General features: G+C 44.5%; 3 protein-coding genes across 3 annotated transcripts; 2 read left to right on the forward strand and 1 right to left on the reverse strand.

Annotated features, from left to right (window-relative positions):
- Window positions 1-399: 399 nt before the first annotated feature.
- hells (helicase, lymphoid specific) lies at window positions 400-6,432 on the forward strand. Its single transcript, XM_076169231.1, has 23 exons — window positions 400-542; window positions 1,197-1,294; window positions 1,484-1,602; window positions 1,700-1,822; window positions 1,957-1,998; window positions 2,096-2,123; window positions 2,215-2,273; window positions 2,359-2,400; window positions 2,520-2,747; window positions 2,835-3,017; window positions 3,233-3,376; window positions 3,537-3,733; window positions 3,816-3,909; window positions 4,016-4,177; window positions 4,253-4,395; window positions 4,487-4,640; window positions 4,784-4,867; window positions 4,951-5,070; window positions 5,190-5,306; window positions 5,417-5,576; window positions 5,698-5,794; window positions 5,914-5,990; window positions 6,198-6,432. Exons 1-23 carry the CDS (start codon window positions 535-537, stop codon window positions 6,284-6,286), a joined length of 2,568 nt encoding a protein of 855 aa, XP_076025346.1. The 5' UTR covers window positions 400-534; the 3' UTR covers window positions 6,287-6,432.
- A 619-nt stretch (window positions 6,433-7,051) lies between these two features.
- LOC143015296 (calcium homeostasis modulator protein 3-like) lies at window positions 7,052-9,302 on the forward strand. The gene is made up of 4 exons (XM_076169230.1): window positions 7,052-7,338; window positions 7,785-7,912; window positions 8,016-8,143; window positions 8,841-9,302. The coding sequence occupies exons 1-4, from the start codon at window positions 7,052-7,054 to the stop codon at window positions 9,300-9,302; spliced, it is 1,005 nt and encodes a 334-aa protein (XP_076025345.1).
- Window positions 9,303-9,413: 111 nt separating this feature from the next.
- On the reverse strand, window positions 9,414-19,862 carry ncapd3 (non-SMC condensin II complex, subunit D3). Its single transcript, XM_076169229.1, has 35 exons — window positions 19,783-19,862; window positions 19,141-19,313; window positions 18,861-19,023; window positions 18,450-18,616; window positions 18,171-18,335; window positions 18,024-18,085; window positions 17,838-17,925; window positions 17,572-17,705; window positions 17,211-17,283; window positions 16,862-16,987; window positions 16,511-16,763; window positions 16,196-16,234; window positions 15,930-16,022; window positions 15,730-15,803; window positions 15,483-15,617; window positions 14,977-15,197; window positions 14,684-14,875; window positions 14,445-14,542; window positions 14,182-14,291; window positions 13,957-14,064; window positions 13,700-13,814; window positions 13,434-13,529; window positions 13,024-13,262; window positions 12,750-12,829; window positions 12,454-12,591; window positions 12,123-12,256; window positions 11,807-12,015; window positions 11,510-11,620; window positions 11,138-11,305; window positions 10,877-11,013; window positions 10,579-10,619; window positions 10,286-10,330; window positions 9,829-9,891; window positions 9,707-9,755; window positions 9,414-9,548 (listed from the first exon to the last, which is right to left on the reverse strand). Exons 1-35 carry the CDS (start codon window positions 19,832-19,834, stop codon window positions 9,494-9,496), a joined length of 4,206 nt encoding a protein of 1,401 aa, XP_076025344.1. The 5' UTR covers window positions 19,835-19,862; the 3' UTR covers window positions 9,414-9,493.
- Between the last annotated feature and the right edge of the window lie 386 nt (window positions 19,863-20,248).

Here is a 20,248-nt window from a genome sequence, read left to right on the forward strand (position 1 = left end):
GGTACATTCCAAGGTTCTCAAAGTAAATTTTTACTCACTTGGGTGAATACATATTGAATTTCATCCGAATTAATACGCAGTTTTACATTACCTGTCCTGTATCGTTGTGGTTTGTATTCTCACATACCTTTCTTCTCTGAAATGATACAATACCTCCAATCGAAAATCGAACACACCCCTATTTCATAAGCAGTGGTCTCGTCCTATGTGGCGCGAAAACGCGAGCCCGTCCCACAATTCTGCACGTCAAGTTACGAAGAAGATTACGAAAGTGAATTGCTTTAACCTTCAAAACAAAATTCAATATGCTGAAATCTCGCGCAAATAACTGAACATTTACCTAAAATCTCTTATTTTGAAAGCCGTAGCCGGATGTCAATGTTTAATTTTAGGTGACGGAAACACGTCTAGTTATGCAAAGAGAATTTCAGATCATAGTCAGTCAGTAATGTGATTTCTGCGCGCACACTTAACAAGAGCAGCCATAACTTTAAGACCAACTAGCGTGTTATTGAAAAAACCTTTGTCACAACTATGAGCAGGTAAGTTAACTCCTTCTCTTTCTATGTCTAGTTTCGGGGCTTTTAAATATTTCCACACTATCTGCCTATTGTCTTGAAACTTTTCGTTACCTCGGTCAACGTTGGCATCAGCTAGCAAAGGTAGGAACTGCAGCACCTGAACTCTTTGATACAGTTTTCATGCGAAACAAACAATTTTTGTTGATCGGTTGTCGGTTTTTCTTTCCATCCCATATCGCAGCGATGTCAGAGCAACGTACTCAGTTTTTTCTTTAATATGTTATTGCCCGACATAATATATTTGTCACATTATAACGAGAATTGTTTTCTAATTTAACTTGTTTTTTCATGGTCGTGTGTTTCATTGTCACATTACGTCACACTGTTGCAAATGCCATCTCTAGATAATCAGATAAACCCCATTACAGTAGCATGTCATTTATACTGTAATATTGGCAAAGCAGCAAAGTTAATAAAGTCAATTTCGTTTTTTTAGGAATTTAACCCTTTGCTGTTGCTGTAAACGGGACAAAGGAGTTAAATCATTAACAATGATATATCAGTGTAACGCTCCACAAACTTCCGGCCATGCAGCCAGTCCTATTCAGCATCTGCTTTAAGTTTGTAAGATAAACTACATCCTGTCTTCTTTTCATCTCCTGTTTATACTGACAGCATAAAGCAAGAGACCCGAAGTGCTTCCCCGCATTGCCCCAAACCGGATGAGTCCGAGGAGCCACTGGGCACGGCCATGGAGACCAGAGCTGCAAATGGTAAGTAACACTACGGTAACACAAATAGCAATTGAAAGTAAATTATTACTTCATCAAGTTTCTCATGTTTGTTGTCTCAAGTCTTGGAATTTCCCTTTTCCAACTGAATCTCCCCAAGAAAGTCTGTAAACAATTGCAACCATTTAAAGTTGTTGACTCACTTCTCCATCCTGTGCTGTTTCTTTGAAGATGTCACCGTGAAAGCTGAGAATGCCACGTCTGAAGTGGTCATCACAAAGGAAATGGAGGATGAAGAAAAGCAGCTGATGGAGCAAGGGGAGAAGAAAGAAAAGGAGATGATGGAAAAGGTAGGTTGCTTATCAATGTAGTGACTCACATCTTCAAACTTCATGTCAAACTTTGTCTCGCATATCAATTCCGGAACTTTGCATTTCTCACCACAAGGCACGGGAATCATGGGAAAAGGATTCTCACGAGCTGCGCTTCAAGAGACTCCAGCATTTGCTGCAGAAGAGCAACATCTACTCCAAGTTCCTGCTGACAAAAATGGAACAACAACAGAACGAGGTAAGACCCAGACACAGAACGTCAAACTCATAACTGCACTCGTGATCGGCCTCAGAATTCACTCTTCAGCACTGCGTCTCAACATTACCATTGACAGCCATCGCCATTTTGTCTTATTCTGCCATCCGTTTCAGGAGAAAGTCAAGAAAGATAAACTTGGAAAGAAAGTCAAGAAGGTAGGAACTTTTTTTTTTTCCACTTGACATTCTCAGTCATCATTATGCTCATAATATCAGCCCTTTAACCATTATTCTCCTTTTTTTTGTAATGCAGAACACAAAAAGCCCGGTACCTGAGAAAGGTGAGCAGGTCGCTCCTTAGTTGACCAAAATCAAACCTCCACAATTCCAAAAAATGACTCTGTATTCACTTTTGTACGCTCCGTTTCGTAGATAAAAAGAAGCGTCGACGGGAAGAAGACTACAAAATTGCAGATGTCATGTCTAAAGAGGTAAGATCTGCTCTGATGTTTGTGCATTTTTGCATATTGGTCTCCCGAGTCACTCACGTGTTCTCTTTCACATTTATGCCCATAGGAAATCATGTCGAAGGCTAAGAAAGCAAAAGTGGAGGAAGAGGTAAAGATTTATGTTGAATAACGAATCCAGTCTGAGTTGGGACATCTCTCATTGGTATTGGACGAAGGAAAAGCATTTTTAGAACCTGCAGTATGTAATAAGAACACATGTGCTGTTAGGATCCTTCGCCAGCCCAGAGGAAGCTAGAAGCCGAGGACATCGAGAAGATGAGCGACTCCAACCAGGACATCAAGGATCGCCTGTCGGAGGTGGTGCGGGACAACGCCAAGCACCTTCTGGATCCGCACAGGAAGGTGAACGGAGAGCCGGTCCCTGCCCAGCAGCCCAGCCTCCTCACCGGGGGGGTCATGAGGTGGTACCAAATCGAGGGCATTGAGTGGCTGAGGGTGAGTAGGCCTCCACCCACATGGGGCTCGTGAAGGCAGATCATCATTCATGAAGCAGCAGCCTGAGTTGGTCTCTCCTATTGTCAGATGCTGTGGGAGAATGGGATCAATGGGATCCTGGCTGATGAGATGGGACTTGGAAAGACCATTCAGTGCATCGCCCACATCGCCATGATGATCGAAAAAAATGTGATGGGTCCCTTCCTGGTGGTGGCGCCTCTCTCCACTCTGTCTAACTGGATCAGTGAATTCAAGCGCTTCACACCAGATGTAAGAGAGCAGAGACTCACTGGGTTAAATGGAACGAGGAGTAACACAAAAGCCTTTGCAGATCAAAGTATCATTCTACAGGGAGCCTATTCATCAGTGCTGTCTAAGCCTGTTTCAGCCTGCACACAGCCGCTGTAATAGAAGCTTAATGTCTGCCGTTGTTCAGTCCTGCACTCGTACCTGCTGTCACATGTCCTTCGTTGGTTTCATCCCAGGTTGCAGTGCTGCTTTACCATGGACCCCAAGCAGAAAGGGCTAAGTTGCTGAAGCAGATGCGCAAGCCACAGGGCCCCCTCAGCATGTGTCCCGTGGTCGTGACCTCCTTTGAGATCGCCATGATTGACAGGAAAGTCTTTCAGGTATGACTATGAGCTCAGAGGGAGGCTTTGACCCTGCACTGCTCAGTGATCACAGGACCACCAACTTCTGTCGGGAAGAAGTGCTGAATCCGTATATTTTGTGAAGTTCTGCAACTTATGAATGTAGAAGTATCCATGCTGTGTCTCTCTCGTTGTCCAGCGCTTCCAGTGGAAGTATCTCATCGTGGACGAAGGCCATAGGATTAAAAATATGAACTGCCGGCTGGTGCGCGAACTGAAGATGCTGCCCACCGACAACAAACTGCTGCTGAGCGGCACGCCGTTGCAGAACAATCTGGCCGAGCTTTGGTCCCTCCTCAACTTCCTCCTCCCAGACGTCTTCGATGACCTCAAGAGGTACGACGCCATCTGTAGGCATTTCTGTATGCAATCACAAAGCACTTCTGTGTCCTAACGTGTTGCTGTCTTTGCTCCGTAGCTTTGAGTCGTGGTTTGATATCGGCAAACTCTGTGTCGATGGGGAGAATGTGGCTTCTGAGCGTGAGCAGAACGTCCTGGGCATGTTGCACCAGGTCAGTCATTCCAAAAGTCCCATCATGGAATCAGTAGTAACATTAAATTGATAAGCAGCCAGAATTGGAGAATTGTGTAGAAAGTTTCTGTCTGTTTGCGTTTCAGATCCTCACTCCGTTTCTACTGAGACGGTTGAAGTCGGACGTGACACTGGATATTCCACCGAAGAAAGAAATCATAGTTTATGCGCCGCTGACTGCCAAACAGGAAGCCTTGTACAAGGCTGTGGCCAACAAAACCATCGCCAAGATGCTCAACAAGGAGGAGGTAAAGCCAAACTCACCCACAGCCACTCCGTTTGTAAGAGATCGACAATTTGACATTGTTTTCTCCTTGATTTAGGCGGATGCTCCAGTGGAGATGACGTCAAGCGGCAGGCCAAAGCGCCGCACCCGTAACCAAGTGAACTACACTGAAGGAGATGGAGACACTCCAGAAGACCTGGAGAAATATCTGGAGGTGGTCCAGAAGCAATTAGACCAGAGGTATCACCTCCTCGTCGCAGTTTGCTGAGACGATGACAACGAGAAGTGGATGTGACCCTCTAATGCTTTGTTTTTCCCTCCTCTTCCTCAGCCCCTCCTCTCACTCTTCAGTGGTTGATGTCAAGATCCCACTGGACGCTCAGATCAACCTCAAGCTGCAGAACATATTCATGCTGCTCAAGAGATGCTGCAACCACCCCTACCTGGTGGAATACCCGCTGGTGCCTGGCACTCAGGAGTTCAAGGTAGCAGGGATAATAGATAATGGCTAATAACACTAAACATAATAACAGTAAACAGGGCTTATAGCTTGATTCTGTCTCATTTGTTCTCGGAATGTCTCTTTGCTCCTCAGTCTTAACACTGTATGTTTTGCTGCCCCCTACAGATCGATGAGCAGCTGGTGCAGTGCTCAGGGAAGTTCCTCATACTTGACAGACTGCTGCCTGCACTGAAAGCCAGGGGACATAAGGTACAGCACAAGATCGGGTTAGACTTTTTCCTTCCTGTGCTGTATTTCGTGAGGTTTAATAGACCGTCTCGTGGTCTGTCCAGGTTCTGATCTTCAGCCAGATGACGTCCATCTTGGATATCCTGATGGATTTCTGCTACCTGCGTGGGTTCGAGTACAGCCGACTGGACGGCAGCATGTCCTACGCTGACAGGGATGAAAATGTGCGTGCAGGTCAAACGCTGTACTCAATACGCAGGCCAAAACATAACGCAAAGATTAACAACATGCAGCAGACTCTGATGGCCGTGTTTACATTTACAAATGATGTTTCTTATTCCAGATAACAAAGTTTAACAACGATCCAGAAGTGTTCCTCTTCCTGTTGTCCACCAGAGCAGGAGGACTTGGGATCAACTTGACAGCTGCTGACACAGTCATCATCTTTGATAGTGACTGGGTGGGTGCACAGTGCTGTTGCAGATAATGTTTATCCATCTAGAAAATCTATTTAATCTGTCATCACAGCATGGCTGAAGGTTTGATCATCCCCCCCTCCTCCCCCCTCAGAACCCCCAGCCAGACCTGCAGGCTCAGGACCGCTGCCATCGCATTGGACAAACCAAACCAGTGGTGGTGTACCGCCTGGTCACTGCCAATACGATTGATGAGAAGATCCTGGAGAGGGCCTCTGCAAAGAGGAAGCTGGAGCAGATGGTTATCCACAGGAGTGAGTGTCTTTCATTTGGAGGATTCTTGTTCCCAAACTGTCTCTCAAAAGTGACACTCAGATGTTTAACTGTTACTCTCTCTGATAAAAGTTGATCTTATTTTACACCCTCCTTGCACAGACAAGTTTAAAGGATCCAAGTCAGAACTGAACCAGACTAAAAGCTGCATTAATCTGGAGGAGCTGATGGAGATGCTCCATTGCAGAGGCAAAGAGAAGTAAGAACTTGTGCTTAAATCAATCAATAATATCGAGATGCATTGCTGACAGGACAGTGCCAAACTTCGGGTCAGTGTTGGGGAAGAAACCCATAACCAAAATATGTTTGCTCTCTCAGGGAGGTGAAGGGGTCAAAGGGCAAAGTGATCAGTGATAAGGACCTGGAGACCCTACTGGATCGCAGCGACCTTCTAAGTAAGTTGGACTGACATCCTATCAAACACACACCTGGGTTATGAATAAGAATTTAACTTGCACTTCGACACGTCATAGCATAGATGTCTCACTCTTCTCTCCTCACACTTCAGCTAGGTTTTGTTTTGCTTTTTCATTGTAGTGTGATGATCTGTATATCAGTTTGACCTCTGAAATAATCATCTAAGTTTTGATGGTTTCTTTTAGGCAAAGAGAAGAAGAGCTTGAAGCAGGAGAAGGTAGGAGTCTTCAGAGTGATGGAAGCTGAAGAGTCAACAGAGGTCAAGCTGACCTGAGAACACGTTGAGTCTGCACATGTCAACGCTCTGGTTACACATGGAGCTTCTTTTAATCCTCTTGAGGGAATGTTGTCCCCAAACTACAATACTACTGGCACAGCAGAAGGACTTGCTGTAAAAATATCATTAAAATACTGTTTATCAACCTGATACACTGCTTTTGTTATCTTTTACTGTATTGGTTGAAACCTTCTAGCCCTGTTGTACTGCATGGTAGTAAGAGTTTCATCCATAAGGGATTTGATGGCCATTACTGAGATTAAGTTACATCAATTTGAGTTTGATCGTTTTCATTTGAATAGATATGGCACAAAACAGTTTTAGTCAGATTTGTGTTCTTATACTGGCGAGAGAAAGGCCTCCACATCAACTACACTACTCTCAGAGCTCATAATAAAGCTAATAACACAGCTAACACACTAACTTCAGGTATACAACCTCTACTGTCAAGCTGCACCAAGACATACTGCATAAACCTTTGACGTGAGAGCTTCTAAAACAGATGCAGGGTGTGGCTTCCCTCCTCTGTCCTCTGGCTGCATGGATTTGTATATTCTAAGCCTTTAGTCTGGATCCTTTGGACTTCTTACCTCTCCTCACACGGCCAAGACTGCTAAACTGGATTTTATGCATTTTGTTCTGGACAAATTAGTGACTTTGGCAGCGTGGATAGTTCAGAATCTGGTATTTAAGCAGCTTTCTGGGACGATCACCATTCTATCACTTTGCTGTTGCGACTTGATCATCACCTGAATTTAAACTATGGAGCGTATGAAGTTAGTGCTGCAATACTTTCAGTCCAATTCTGAATCCATCTCTAATGGTATCTGCATCATTCTTGCCTTGGTCAGCGTCAAGCTGTACACCAGCTTCGACTTCAACTGCCCATGTCTTCCTCAGTTTAACAAACTTTATTCCCTTGGAGTGATGATAGTGCCACCCATCATCCTGTTCTTCTTGGGGGTTCTGGTCAATCGACATACAGGCATTATGATGGATGAGTGGACGAGACCCCTTGGGAATAGAACTAAAAACCCTGCTGTGGTCAAGTAAGTCCAACATAGTTCTTTTAGTTGTTTGATAATGTGTATAGGATCATAAATATTATATATAATATATAACCAATCTTACCTGATGCGTCATCAGAAGAGAACTCTTAAAAGAATATGTGCCTCCATCAGAGTTTATCTTGTGGTGACTTGGTGCATCAACACATTGTTTTAGATTTGTAGCCTTGATGTTCCTTTAAAATGAATGTATTGTTGATGCATCTAACATTGTGAAAGCACAGAGACAATAGCAAGCAAATCAATTATGTCCACATGGTACTGATGCTTCATTTTCCATTGTGTTTGTGATGTTGCCCGGGCTAAGGAAACTTTTTCCACTTCAGGGGGTCACTTCCTGGTCAAAGCTGACCAATAACAAAACAGTTTGCAAGCGCATGGCATTTGTTTACAAATGTTGGACCCCCCCCCCCCATGTGTCCCTGTAGATACCTGTTCTCTGCTATGCTCCAGAGGGCCATGTTGGCACCAATGGTGTGGATCCTGGTCACATTGATGGATGGAAAGATCTTCATCTGTGCCTTCAGTGTGAGTGTGGACCCTACACTCTTCACAGGTACATGTAAATCATTATCAATAATTATCAATCACAATCAGTTATCTTTTCCATTTCCCATATTTCAGTCAATGGCCCCTTAAACAGTGTGGGTTTTCCTCAGGGTTACCAAACGACACAGGACTGGATATCATCAGAATCATGGCTAAAGTGCCCTGCAAGGAAGATAGCATCTTCAAGGACAGCTCATTCCGCAAAGCCGTCTCTCGTTACGTTCGCTGCTATTCACAAGTACACACACACACACTTCTTCCCTAGTATGGACCTTCCATTGTCTATATTTCCTCCCAAACTACGCTGCTATGGGAAGACATTATCCTTAGAAAGGTCTTGAGGCACAAACATGATTCGTGTTTGGAAGTGAGTTGTTGGGAGAAACCAGGAGTCGCTGTGGCAGAATTTGCATGTGTTTTGCAGACAATGTAATGGAAGGACAATGTAAATGTCCTGCAATATTTGGATACATCGACAACTCCCATGCTGTTGTGAGTTCTGTGAGGAGACTTTATTAGCATTGTTGTATCCACCACATCGGCTGCAGTAAGACAAGCTGGGCCATATTTCTCAATAACAAAGTAACAAATAACCACGGCTGTGATATTCCGCCACACACATTAATAGTTAATTTAAGAATATAATGGAGACACTTGTGTGACACAATGGTCACTGGTAATACACCCACAGTGAATAACGTTTCCATAAATCCACTGTCATGTTCATTTCACTATTGAGACAAACAAGAGAGACTACTGTACTACCTTTGAGTTGTTTTCTTAAATGTTTGCAAGCAGGAGAGACAAAGATGAGCCAAGCAATTCTGTATAAGCGACACATGGACAAACAACACACCCACAGTGGCAATTCTTTCACTGACCTCTATGCCACCTTTCATGAGCTTTGTGTGAGTAACTTTTCTGTCCTTGTCTAGGCAATCGGCTGGTCCATCCTTCTTTTCCTGATTGTACTGGGAGCGATGGGACGCCTCATCAAACCCTGTTTCGACAACCATGCCAACTCCCTACAAACGCGCTACTGGAGCAACTACCTGGACGTGGAGCAGAAACTCTTTGATGAAACCTGTATCATGCACGCGCGAGACTTTGCCCGTAAATGTGTGGTGCAGTTCTTCGAGGGCATGAGGGAGGACGCCATACTCCAGCTTCCCCACCCGCCCTACTTCATACCCAACGATGACGACTATGAAGACGACTACGCACATTTAATAGACGAGAAGCTCCACGGGGTAACCAAGCAAGAGCAGGTGGACCAGCTGTTGGACAAGTGGTACTACAGTAAACCTGAACTAGATGTAACCAGGATCGCCCACAGACCCAGGACCTGTGTCACATGGCAGGACCACAGTGGAAGGACTTTATATTCGGATGTCTAGGATAGGTAGGTGTGTGTGTGTGTGGGTGTCTGTATCTTGGTTGGCAAACATTACTCTTACTGGTGTATTTCAGTCCAAGCTTGCTCTGTGGCTCCTTCCCCGTTTGATGTCAGACCTCCATTTGTTTAGAATTGTTTTGCCATAAATGAATATACACTCTTATCGTTTTCAACAACAACTAGTCTAGTTGTTCATTTCTTCCGTCGGAGAGGAGACTGGACGTTCCACTGCCGCAGTGCAGGAGTTCTGAAATACAAACATCACACGCTGGACTGTGAAGGCGCACAGTGTTACGAAAGCACAAGAAGACTTCATAGATTAAACGAGAGCGGAAAAAGAAACTAGACTGGTAACAAAAACATTACAATCATTTTTTATCCAAAACAACCATGACAATAACTTACTGCTGTTCCCGCGAGTTCACATGAAGGACGGTCATCTCCCCAGATGGATCTACAAGGAGGGACAAGTTTATTAGGTAACTTTAGTGAGGTTGTTGAAACATACAACCGTCAGAGCTGCTTACTGGCTGATTGGTCGCAGTAGATTGCACTCAGTCCTTCATCGAATGTCAGGTTGACATCAACGCCTGGTTTACAGGATGAAAATGGATATTTGAGGGTGAGAGATGCAATACTTACATTCCATAAGGTAACAATAAAACACCTACATTAGTAAGAGTCGTAAAGACGGTGACTGGTGATCTAATATATATTTTGTTATAAATGTCTTTTCTAATAAAAAATGTATTCCATATAAGGCTTTGTTTTTCCTTTGGCAGGCAGACCTGCTATACTGCAAGAGCCAAGATACTGATATAGGAATGGATGTTCACGATCATGCACAAGGACGTGTCGGACAATCAGAATCCAGTTTTCAGCACAGTACATTCAGTTATGTGCCTTATTTATAATAGATAAAGTGTCCTGATTCATGCTTTCATCAGGGATGTAGGATGTGCTGTGGTGTGATGTGGTCCATACCTTTTGGTGTACTGATGGCTCGGTTTGTAGCCCCTTTAGGGATCACTGGAGACAAACACAACACAAAATACACTCAGGTAGCTGTTCCATCAATGAATAGGATTGTTTTAAAAAACTATTGAACGAAACAAAGATTTTCATGAGCATTTAAATAATGTGGATTTGCAGACAGTTGGGCAGATTTCTATCTCAACACACACTCTCTGTTACATGACTCCTCGGTCACCACTGTACTGCTGTGCTTTTGAAAAGTTAGTTAAAAGTATATTTTTTAACTTAGTCAGATTTCCTACCGGTTTTTTCAAGAGGTGCCGACTTGCGCCGTTCCTGCAGCCTGGACAAGACATGCACGTTACAGGGAAGACACAGACACACAAAGTTTGCAGATGATTTGGGATTTGATGACAGCTTTGACGACAACAATAGCAATTTGTCTTGTGTAACTTATTTTGTGACATAAAGGCAAAACAGTCACCATAACAATCAGAAGTCTGAGATTAGAGACTGGCAATATGTTCAAAGCAAAGTTGGTTGTCGATCAGAAATCCAGCATCAGCACCTGAAGTACCTGCTGCACCATAAAACACCCACCTGTCAGTTTGTTTCTGTCCACCTGAGAGGCTGTTGGGACGTGGTAGCTGTGGTGAGGCAAAGGTGAATGGTGACAAAATCCTCGCTGGGCCAGTCGAAGCCTGGACCGAAGCCTGGACCGAAGCCTTGACCGAAGCCTGCAAAGGAACCAAAATGACCATGACATCATCAGTTGCTCATTTTTCAATCAACGTCTGTGTCTCAGTTTTAGTCGATGTTTGTGTGGCATGTAAATGTTCCCCTTGGATCGTGTGTTCTGACCGGTATGGTGGGTGTTTTTGCGTCTCCTCCCAGACTGCAGATGTTCATCTGCGCCTCCATCTCTCGCTCCTTCTCAGCCGTTTGCAGAGCAAACTCCAGCTCGGCCGCTAGCTGCTCATCTCCAGAGAAAAACTCCTTCACTTCGTTGCGATAGTCCTGCATTGTCACCTGACGGGGACGACAGCGCCACAACATGCACATCATAAAATTGAAGACTAATCACACTGGGCTCTTGATCACGGGGCCCCGAGGTAACAAGTTTGGAGTTTATACAAAGATGCTCTTAATGACATCAGTATTCAAATCTGCCTCAACATCAATTACATCATTGCTTAACAAACTCATCCAGGCATCCAGTCACCGTGGTCATACCTGGAGGTAGGCCATGAGGTCTCTGAGAACAGGAGAGCGCTTCTGCTCCAGCAGACTCTTTAGACCGATGACAATGGGAACCGTGTTCTCTATGAACGCCTTCTTCTGGACCTGCGAATGAAAGGAGGAGGATGAAAAGAAGAGATACAACACATAGTGGACAGATGCACCTATATATGTCAAATTTAAATGTTGTACTGTATAAGGAAGTCCCTGCTGCCACTTATTTGTAATCTCAACATACAGTATCGTTGAAGTTAAACTGTGTGTACAGACCAGTGCCGACTCTTCCCTTACCTGTGACACCACCTTCTTCTGTGCCACCCGCAGGACTGCTTTGGCCATGTTGGCCACGTTATCGTCTTCCGCTTCCTCCCCCGCAGCGCCTCCTGCTGGAGAAGATATGGCTTGCAGCTTCATCTCCTTCAGACTCAAGACTTTGAAGGTCTCCGCCAGAATGTCAGCGCCATCTCCATCTAGAGGCAACTCCTCATCTGCAAAGCATGCTGGGAAAGGAAAAAGTAGGAGATTTTAGGGGATGTTATGCAGGTACGTTTTTTCCTGAGGCTTGAGTTTGAGACTGTGATACCAGAATCTGAATTTGACTGCTCACCCAAGACTGTCTGGTTGATCTTGTTGGTTATGTTGAAGCGCTGGGCGTCTGTAAAATGCTCCAGAAGGAAGCGATAGACACGGAAACGCTTCTCACGGTACCGGGCTCCTTTCAATGAAAACCCAACCGCTTCTCTGGATTAAGAAATAGATCAATCAATGATTAGACAAAAATAAAACAAACATTACAGATAATCCCTTGTTTTATAAAAGGATCTAGAACTTGTCTGCAGCTTCCACTGAGTTAAATAATATGAAGGCACACAGGTTAGAAAAAAAGAGCTAATATTGAAACAAGTGTCAATTATCATCACAAATAGAATATCTCCTACTTCTCAGTCTGAGGGAACTTGTTGTAGGATTTGTGTTTATCGTAGGAGTTGAAGAAGAATATGCACTCGATGAAGTGCTGACTGAACATCTCTGGGTTCTTCTTCAGCAGCAGGTGGACCAGGCAGTATTCACACAAACTGGAACAAGAAGCAAGAACAAATCATCATGTCCAACCAGGAGTAGCGGGAGTTACCAGCTTTAGGAATCCTAAACATTTTGATATGGCTGCCTTTAGTTTATTTCTTATAATCCATCGACTGTATTCTCCTGATACGAACAGTGCAGCGTAATTTACCTGGCGACTGCTGGGGCTGGGTCGACCAGTGCCACCATGAAGCGAAAGAATAGGGTGCCTTTCCATTTCACATACTCCTCCTGGAAAAAGAAGAAAGCCTTTAGATGGACCCTGAAAAAAACCCAGCTGGAAGTCTCTCAGGGTCGTACTGTTGCCCTGGGAAACACATTTATATCACTTTCTACACATTCTGGTTGCCCTTCCTGTAAGAACCTTGTAATTTTATTAAATATAACTTCTGCCAAGCTGGGCTGAATCAAATCTCAGTTCAAACCTGTAGCAGGTTAGTCAGCATGATGAGGGTCTGCTCCCTGATGACCGCTTCATTGTCACAGAGGCAGGCTGAGATGTTGGGGATGTAATGATCCACCATGTTGGTGTATCGAACACACAGATCACACATGACTACCACCATGTTGTTGCGCACAGCGACCTCTGTGCCGACCTCCAGCTCCCGCGCAAACACTGGCAGGTACTTTCTGGCCAAATCCTCATGCTGCAGACACAGTTTACCTGAACCAAACAAAGAGGAAACTTGTACTCAATATGGCCGTGATTAAAGCTTGGAGGACATGATCAACACTGGTTGTCTTTCATTCATATTTCCAAAAGGTCACTCAAACAAATCCTTTCCCAAACTCCTACACATAACGGAAAAACAGTCAAAGATCAGAGACATCTTACCTAGAGTGATGACTCCATGGGCTCTGGCACTGGGAGGCAGAGAGTTTGCTTTGAACTGTGACAGAGGCTGCGAGGCTGGCAGGTTCTCCATGTAGTCTAACAAACAACATTAAAAGGTACACGTTAACAACATTTAGCCTTTAACATTTGCCTTTTTGTTGTTGGTGTCGGTGAAAAGAGAGCACTGTTGTTTTTTTTATTGTTGAAATGAAAATCAGTACTATATTCATGATTTGGATTATCCTGTCATCATGACTCTCCACTACCTGTCTGTTTGTCTGCACGTGAGGGGAGGACACATTCCACCACTTGTATCGTCTTCTTGCTCACCCTGGTAGGACAGTGGAGTGACACAACACCCAGAGTGTGAAGGTGTTTCACCTGGAAGAGGGCACATTTTGCGTTATATGAGATGACGCAACATTAGAACTCAAAACTCACCTTTACCCCGGCATGGTAAGCTAGACTGTTAGCATCATGCAGGGACATAAAGGAAAAACCTCTGATGTATTATAGTTCTCACCATGAGCTCCTCATCAAGGTTCTGGGTGCCGTTTTCACTGAGGATGATGGTGGATAAGAAGGACTCAGAGATTGTCAACAATTCACCACAATGCTCGTTCATGAAAGCCTACGAATACAACAATAACACAAAAAGGCACATTTTAACACTGAAACTGGTCATGGTTAAGAGTTCATCAAATGAGGGAGCTTCTTGCTCATGTGGAAGAAAGGCGACAGCTCCAACCTGAGTCTGCTTAATGTCCTCACTGCGGCCCAATTGAAAGAGAGTCGTCACAGCAGCGGTGATCTCTTCCAGTGACAATGTAAACCTCCTCAACAACGACATCAGATCAACTTCGTGGGAGTGAGAGAGAAAAACAGATGGCAAGAAGGGACAGAAATGGAGAGATACACAGCTGTATTAAGGTGGCAGTAAACACAAATCAATCAGAAGCAAATGATCTCAGCTATCATCAGTGCTTTTCCTCCATTGTCACCTCTGCTTACCAATGATCCTCTCCTTTGTCTCATTGTTCAAGTGTGCCGCGATGTCTCCCATCACACTTAAGATTTGACAGCAGGTCTTCACATTCATGTCCTTTGAGCTGTAGACAAAAATTGTGTAGACTATTTATTATTAACAAAAGTTGCTCTGGATTGCCAATCAAGCCTCGGTTAAATACTCAAACGGCCTTAATTCAATGAAATCTAGATGTTTGAAGATAACCATTGCACACGTCTCTGACCTGATCATGTCGTCCCAGGCATCCAGGATTTTGGTGTAGGACAGTTTTGGAGATGAAGCGACAACCTCGGAGAGAAGCAGCCAGGCACTAGCAGAATGATCGGCCTCAGTGTGTGTGATCAGGCTGGAGATAAATGCTGCCGTGAACTTATTCTGTTTGGACCAAATGGTGAAGGCCCGGCTAAAATACCGGCTAGTCAAGAAGAAGAGCAACGTGAGGAATCGGTTAGTTACAAACAATAACGCGACCTGAATCAGTAAAGACGAGCTTTGGAGTGATAAAACTGGTTCAACCTGAGATTCTGGCATTCGTGGCAGAAGACGGCCAGCAGGTCCCAGGTCAGCCTCTGTTCGGTGTCCACATGGAAGCCAGGGGAGAAAGGTTTGACCGGTTTGAGCAGGACCTGTTCCAAAGCCTCTAAGGCCTTCTCCTGGACAGAGCTCTCAGAGTCCATTACAGCTGGCACCACCCCATGAAGCCACGCCTTCTGTGCCACACTGCACATCGGTTTAGCCTGGCGATGTGAGACGCGGTACAGAAAAATGTGTTTACTGCAGGACATCAGCGAGACTCGTTCCAGATGTTGGACTTTTATACAACACATGAATGGAGCTGCAAACCAACACAAACATGATGGACATTTGGGAAACAGATCAAAATCTCATCAGCAGATCTCTGCTCCAAGAGAGATTCTGTACTTTTCTATTAACTAACTAACTATTCCAGCATTGAAGTATCGAGTAGGGGAAATCTGACGGGATGTTGAGCATCTACTGGATTTGGTGATGGAAGAACTCACAGCGAGCAGATCCCCCAAACACTGCAGGGCTTTCTTCTTCACGGACACGGCGGGGTCTCTGGTCCGCTCCGACAGAACTGTCAGGTACTCCCAGCTCATAGGGATCACACCATGCCTCAGCAGTCCCATTAAGGCCTGGAGCAGAGGGGCAGAGATCAGAAGTAAAAGGTCATCTGGGAGTTCTGTCAGTTAGTAGAGTTAGTTTGAATCCTACAGTTAAATCTTGAAGTAGCTGAGTTTTAGTTACCTGTAGCGCTGATTTCCTCACATTTGTCTTTGGGTCACTGACACGGCGTAGAAGAAGAGCCATGTTTTCCTTGGCTGTTCAGCAATAAAAATTTCAATAAAGAGAAAAACACGAGTACAAAGCTATGATCAGTCATTGTGCCTTTCTTAAATTTGCAAGTTCTATACACTACACATGACTTCAACGTTAGCTGGGCTCACCTTCACTGCCCAGGTCATCACTGCTGCTGATGTCCACAGTTCTAAATGGCAGAGTGCGGTAGGTTTTCTGAGTCTGCTGGGCGCTGAGGTGTCCTAAAACACACGCGATACAACATATACAACCATTCAAACAAATCTGGGCTACAGCAGGTTGGGTATTAAATAATGTGTGATGTATTAATATTATTTATATATATTAATATATGAAATATGTATTAATATATTTCACACTCTACATATAGATCATTTAAGACATAAGGTGGTACCTTCTGTGCATTCAGCCTCCAACACGGTCTGGATTCCAGCTGATAAAGAATGGACAGGTAACTTTAGTGGAAAGTCTTCAAAGAAATTGGTTCAGTTCATCATCAAGAGTTGATCACAAAATCAAAGCAGTAATTAACTCCTCTGTTCCCCTTTGATAACTGTTTGATGCTGAAGACCAAAACCAGTCCCTGACCTCAACCTAAACTCCTACTGATGTCTTGGCTTGTTCATCTACATGCCTACCAAGTGTCTGCTGCTACATCCAGAAGCAAAAGGACCAAGATCCCTACAGGGGCCAATGATGTTTTACTTACAGGCCGAGAAAAGGTCGTGGACGGCCCGGGTGGCGTTGAGGGATGGCAGCTCCAGACACTGAGCCAGGCAAGACAGGGCGTGGCCTTGAACCGTGGGCGATTCATCCATCCGCCGGGCGAACAGCAGGTTCTGGATCAGGAACTTGTGCGAAAGGAGGTGTGAAAGCTCCGGGTCCTCACAGTCCTCCAGCTTCCTCTCTGGCTGCTCCAACAGAACCATCACCACATCCACGGAAAACAGCCGACACGCCATCTACGGAAAGCCCCAAGACAGAGTTCATATTGGAACGTTGTGGGATTGTGGAGGCTAAGTAAGGTTATCAGTGTCTCTCAGTGTTGTCATCACGTCACCTTTGAGTGATTGGAGAAGATTAACAGCCATTTTATGAAGCAGGCAAAGTCAATACTGGTCATCTCAGACGTCAGGATCCCCACAGCCTGGGCTCCATGGGTTCGAAACTCGTTCTTCTCCACCATCTGAACATCAAACAGCAAAAACATCAAAACATCAGGCTTCAGATATTAACTTGCAAGTGAAGAAACAATTCCCCCAATACGAGGGTTGATGGTATTTACTTCATAACTATATTATATTCACATAAAGATTTTGAATCATGTTCTGTGATATTTAAGATGACATAATTGCATAATTGTCCCATTGTGTCAGGCTGAGTGCTTGAGGGTTTTGTGGAGGATTCACCTGGAGGCAGATGTGCTGCAGGAGGACTTGGAGGAGAGGCAGCGCCAGCTCCTGCATCTCACACACAATGTGACTGGAATCACAACCACAGCAATATGTCAATGAAAAATGTTCAGTTTAATAGGCAGTAGTCGAGTGGGTGGAGCTTCCGCTTAAGAACCGGAGGGTTGCCGTTCGAGTCCCTGCCGAGGTGCCCCTGAGCAAGGCACCGAACCCTCAAGTGCTCCCCCCTCTGCGAAGGGTGGTAATATAATGTAATGTAAGTCGCTTTGGATAAAAGCGTCCGCCAAATGATCGTAATGTAATGTAATGTAATGTAATATCTATACAAGTACTGCTTGAAACTAACAAGACTGCTTACCAAACAAAATGGACGGCATGGTCGCGGGCTTTGAGGACGGCCTGGCTGGGTACGAGGAGGGCTGGCTTCGTTCTGTTGCGTTTACTCATCATCAGGATCACATAGAGAAGCCGGTGAAAAACCCTTCGTAAGGACTGGAGGACAAACACACGGACATCATTAAAGTCATCTCTCCACTGTGACCTCGTGTTCCAGTTAAACAGTTAAACAAGTTAGATTTGATTCATGCTCAGTTATATTCAGAGTGTAGGGGGTTAGGATCCAACCTCTTTTTGATCTCCATGTTTTGGCGAGCAGAGCAGTCTTAGCCCATAGAAAGCCATGTCAGGAAGACTCTTCATCTTAGAAATATCCCTGTGAAGGAACCACACGACCATTAGCTCTTTCCTCCCACAATCCAGCTACATGCTTCAATAAGAGCCAGCAAGAGAATACAAAGTTTTCACACTCACTGTACAGTGCCGAACATTAGTTCTCCAGTGACTGGTTCAAAGTAAATCAGCTTAATGAAGATCTGTAGGGAAATCATGTAACAATTGTCAATATGAAAGGAAGTGGCTTGTAAACCTGCCGGGTGAGGTGAAGATGTCTTTAGTTACCTGAGTGCAGTTGGTGGCGCACTGCGGTTTGTCTTTGAGTGGAAACTTCTGGAGGAGTCGGAGGAGGCTTTGAACAAGTAGATGCACGGAATCCCTGAGCTTCACCAGGTCCTGGCCAGAGAAATGGACCTCCTCTCCCTCCTCCTCTTCCTCCTCCACTTCCATCTGATGGTCATAAGAACAGACAACAACATTATTTCTACACACTCTCCTTTATGATTTTTCATTAAGTCATGGGGTCAGTGGGGTTGTTGGTTCAAGTAATTTGGGGTAACAGACCTCTTGATCATCTTTGCGGTGTGGTTTGGAGCGTTTGCCCTCAGCTTGGGAGCTTTTCATTCCTTCCTTTTTGCGCTTCTTGTCGGAGTCCTGAGGCCAGCAGTGAGAAACCATGTCTGAACACGTGTCCATCAGAACCTCATGGAAAACCTTGTTGGCAATGGCTCCTGGAGGCAACATCACACAATACATGTCACTACACTTATCTCATATATTCTGTACACACTCACACACACAATGGAATATACAAACTCAGGCAATGGTGCAATGATTTGAATTGAGACACATTTTTGCTTGTGTAGATACAAAAACAAACATTACAAGACACGTTAGAAACCATCGGAACTGATAGTGATCGGATTGGAAAAATAACAATCTGTGTGTGTGTCCGAGCACAGTGTGGTACTTTACCTGGGATGCCCAGCAGCAGCAGGTAGATGGAGGCGGTGTTCAGGCTGCTCACCCTCTGCGGAACACCGGCCGCTTTGGCCTTTCCTGCCAACACGAAGGAGGAAAGCACGGCCACAAGCGACTTGATAGACACACCGTTCTCTCCCAGTAGTGCCCAGATACTCTGCAGTATAACATGGGAGATAAAAAGGGATCAATGCTGCTACCAGAAAAGAGCTATGTTTTTTAGTGATGACTGCAGGGTTTGGATGTCTGCACTAGTAGTTTTGCACGATTTTACCTGTGAGTTATCATTGTTGTCTGCCGGCGGGTCTTGTTGCACAGCATGGGGCAGTAAACACTGGTACAGTTTTCTGAAAGCTTTCTCTCCGCTGGCTGTAAGCTCCTCTTCTATGTCTCCAGGCAGAGGTTTGCTCTCTGTGAATTCTAACTCCCAGACTTCGTCAACCCATGCTGTAAAAACATCACACTCACGTCAAATTAAACCCATCTTAAGTGCCAACACAACATCGTATCTCATGACTAATTTTATGTAGGAAATCAAAAGCAGTGGGACGGTTTGTGGGTACAAAGAACACAAACAAAACAATCCGACCGTCAGCTGGCACTGTTTGTGTCTTCAGACTAACATTTCATAGTGTGTCATAGGTGTGTCAGTTTAATGTTTCTTGGCTTTGAAGTAGTTCGCAGTAGGTCGCATTAAGTTAACCAACAAAAAATATCACTTTGTCTTATGTTTATATCTTGAGTTTAGTTTATTTGACAGGCTGGGGTGTTAGCTAGTTGTTAACGTTTACGGCGAACTACGGCAGCAACAAACCGTACCTGACAAAAGACAGATTTACAATAAAAAGTTGTTCTTTCCGTCATTCAATAATGACCTTTGTGTTTCTATCTACGAATATAAAACGTGCAATATTACCCTCAGAAACTTCGTTTATCTTCAAAAAGCGCAACGCCGATATGAGCTCCATTTTGCTTGTTTTGAATCAGCGCGCCAACTGCACAGCGAAGAAATATACAATTCTTCTTCGTTTTGATTTTAGACAGTTGACATGGCAGCTAATTGGCGCATTACCGCCCCTGTCTGGACGGGAGTGTAGCGCAGTAGACTGAGCACAGAAGTACAAAGTACAGCTTTGTAAATGAACAGCTAAAAGTTCCAAACGTCTACCAATCACCTCAAAATGGCCACTAACATGCCTCAGTGTTCAGCTATTCCCTTTTACAATACATTCATATTTCCTTCAGGCCCTTCATACTTCTTAATACCTTTCTTCAGAAAATGCCATAAATGCTAAAAGCCAATGCCTGTGCCAGATAAAAACATAGTACATTTTGTTCTGAATAATTCTCTTGCTCTCCATTTTAAGACAAGTCAATATTGT

Source organism: Genypterus blacodes, unplaced genomic scaffold, assembly GCF_046128005.1.
Source record: "Genypterus blacodes isolate CSIRO-AG114 ecotype Tasmania unplaced genomic scaffold, CSIRO-AGI_Gbla_v1 ptg000195l_1, whole genome shotgun sequence".
NCBI lineage: Eukaryota > Metazoa > Chordata > Actinopteri > Ophidiiformes > Ophidiidae > Genypterus > Genypterus blacodes.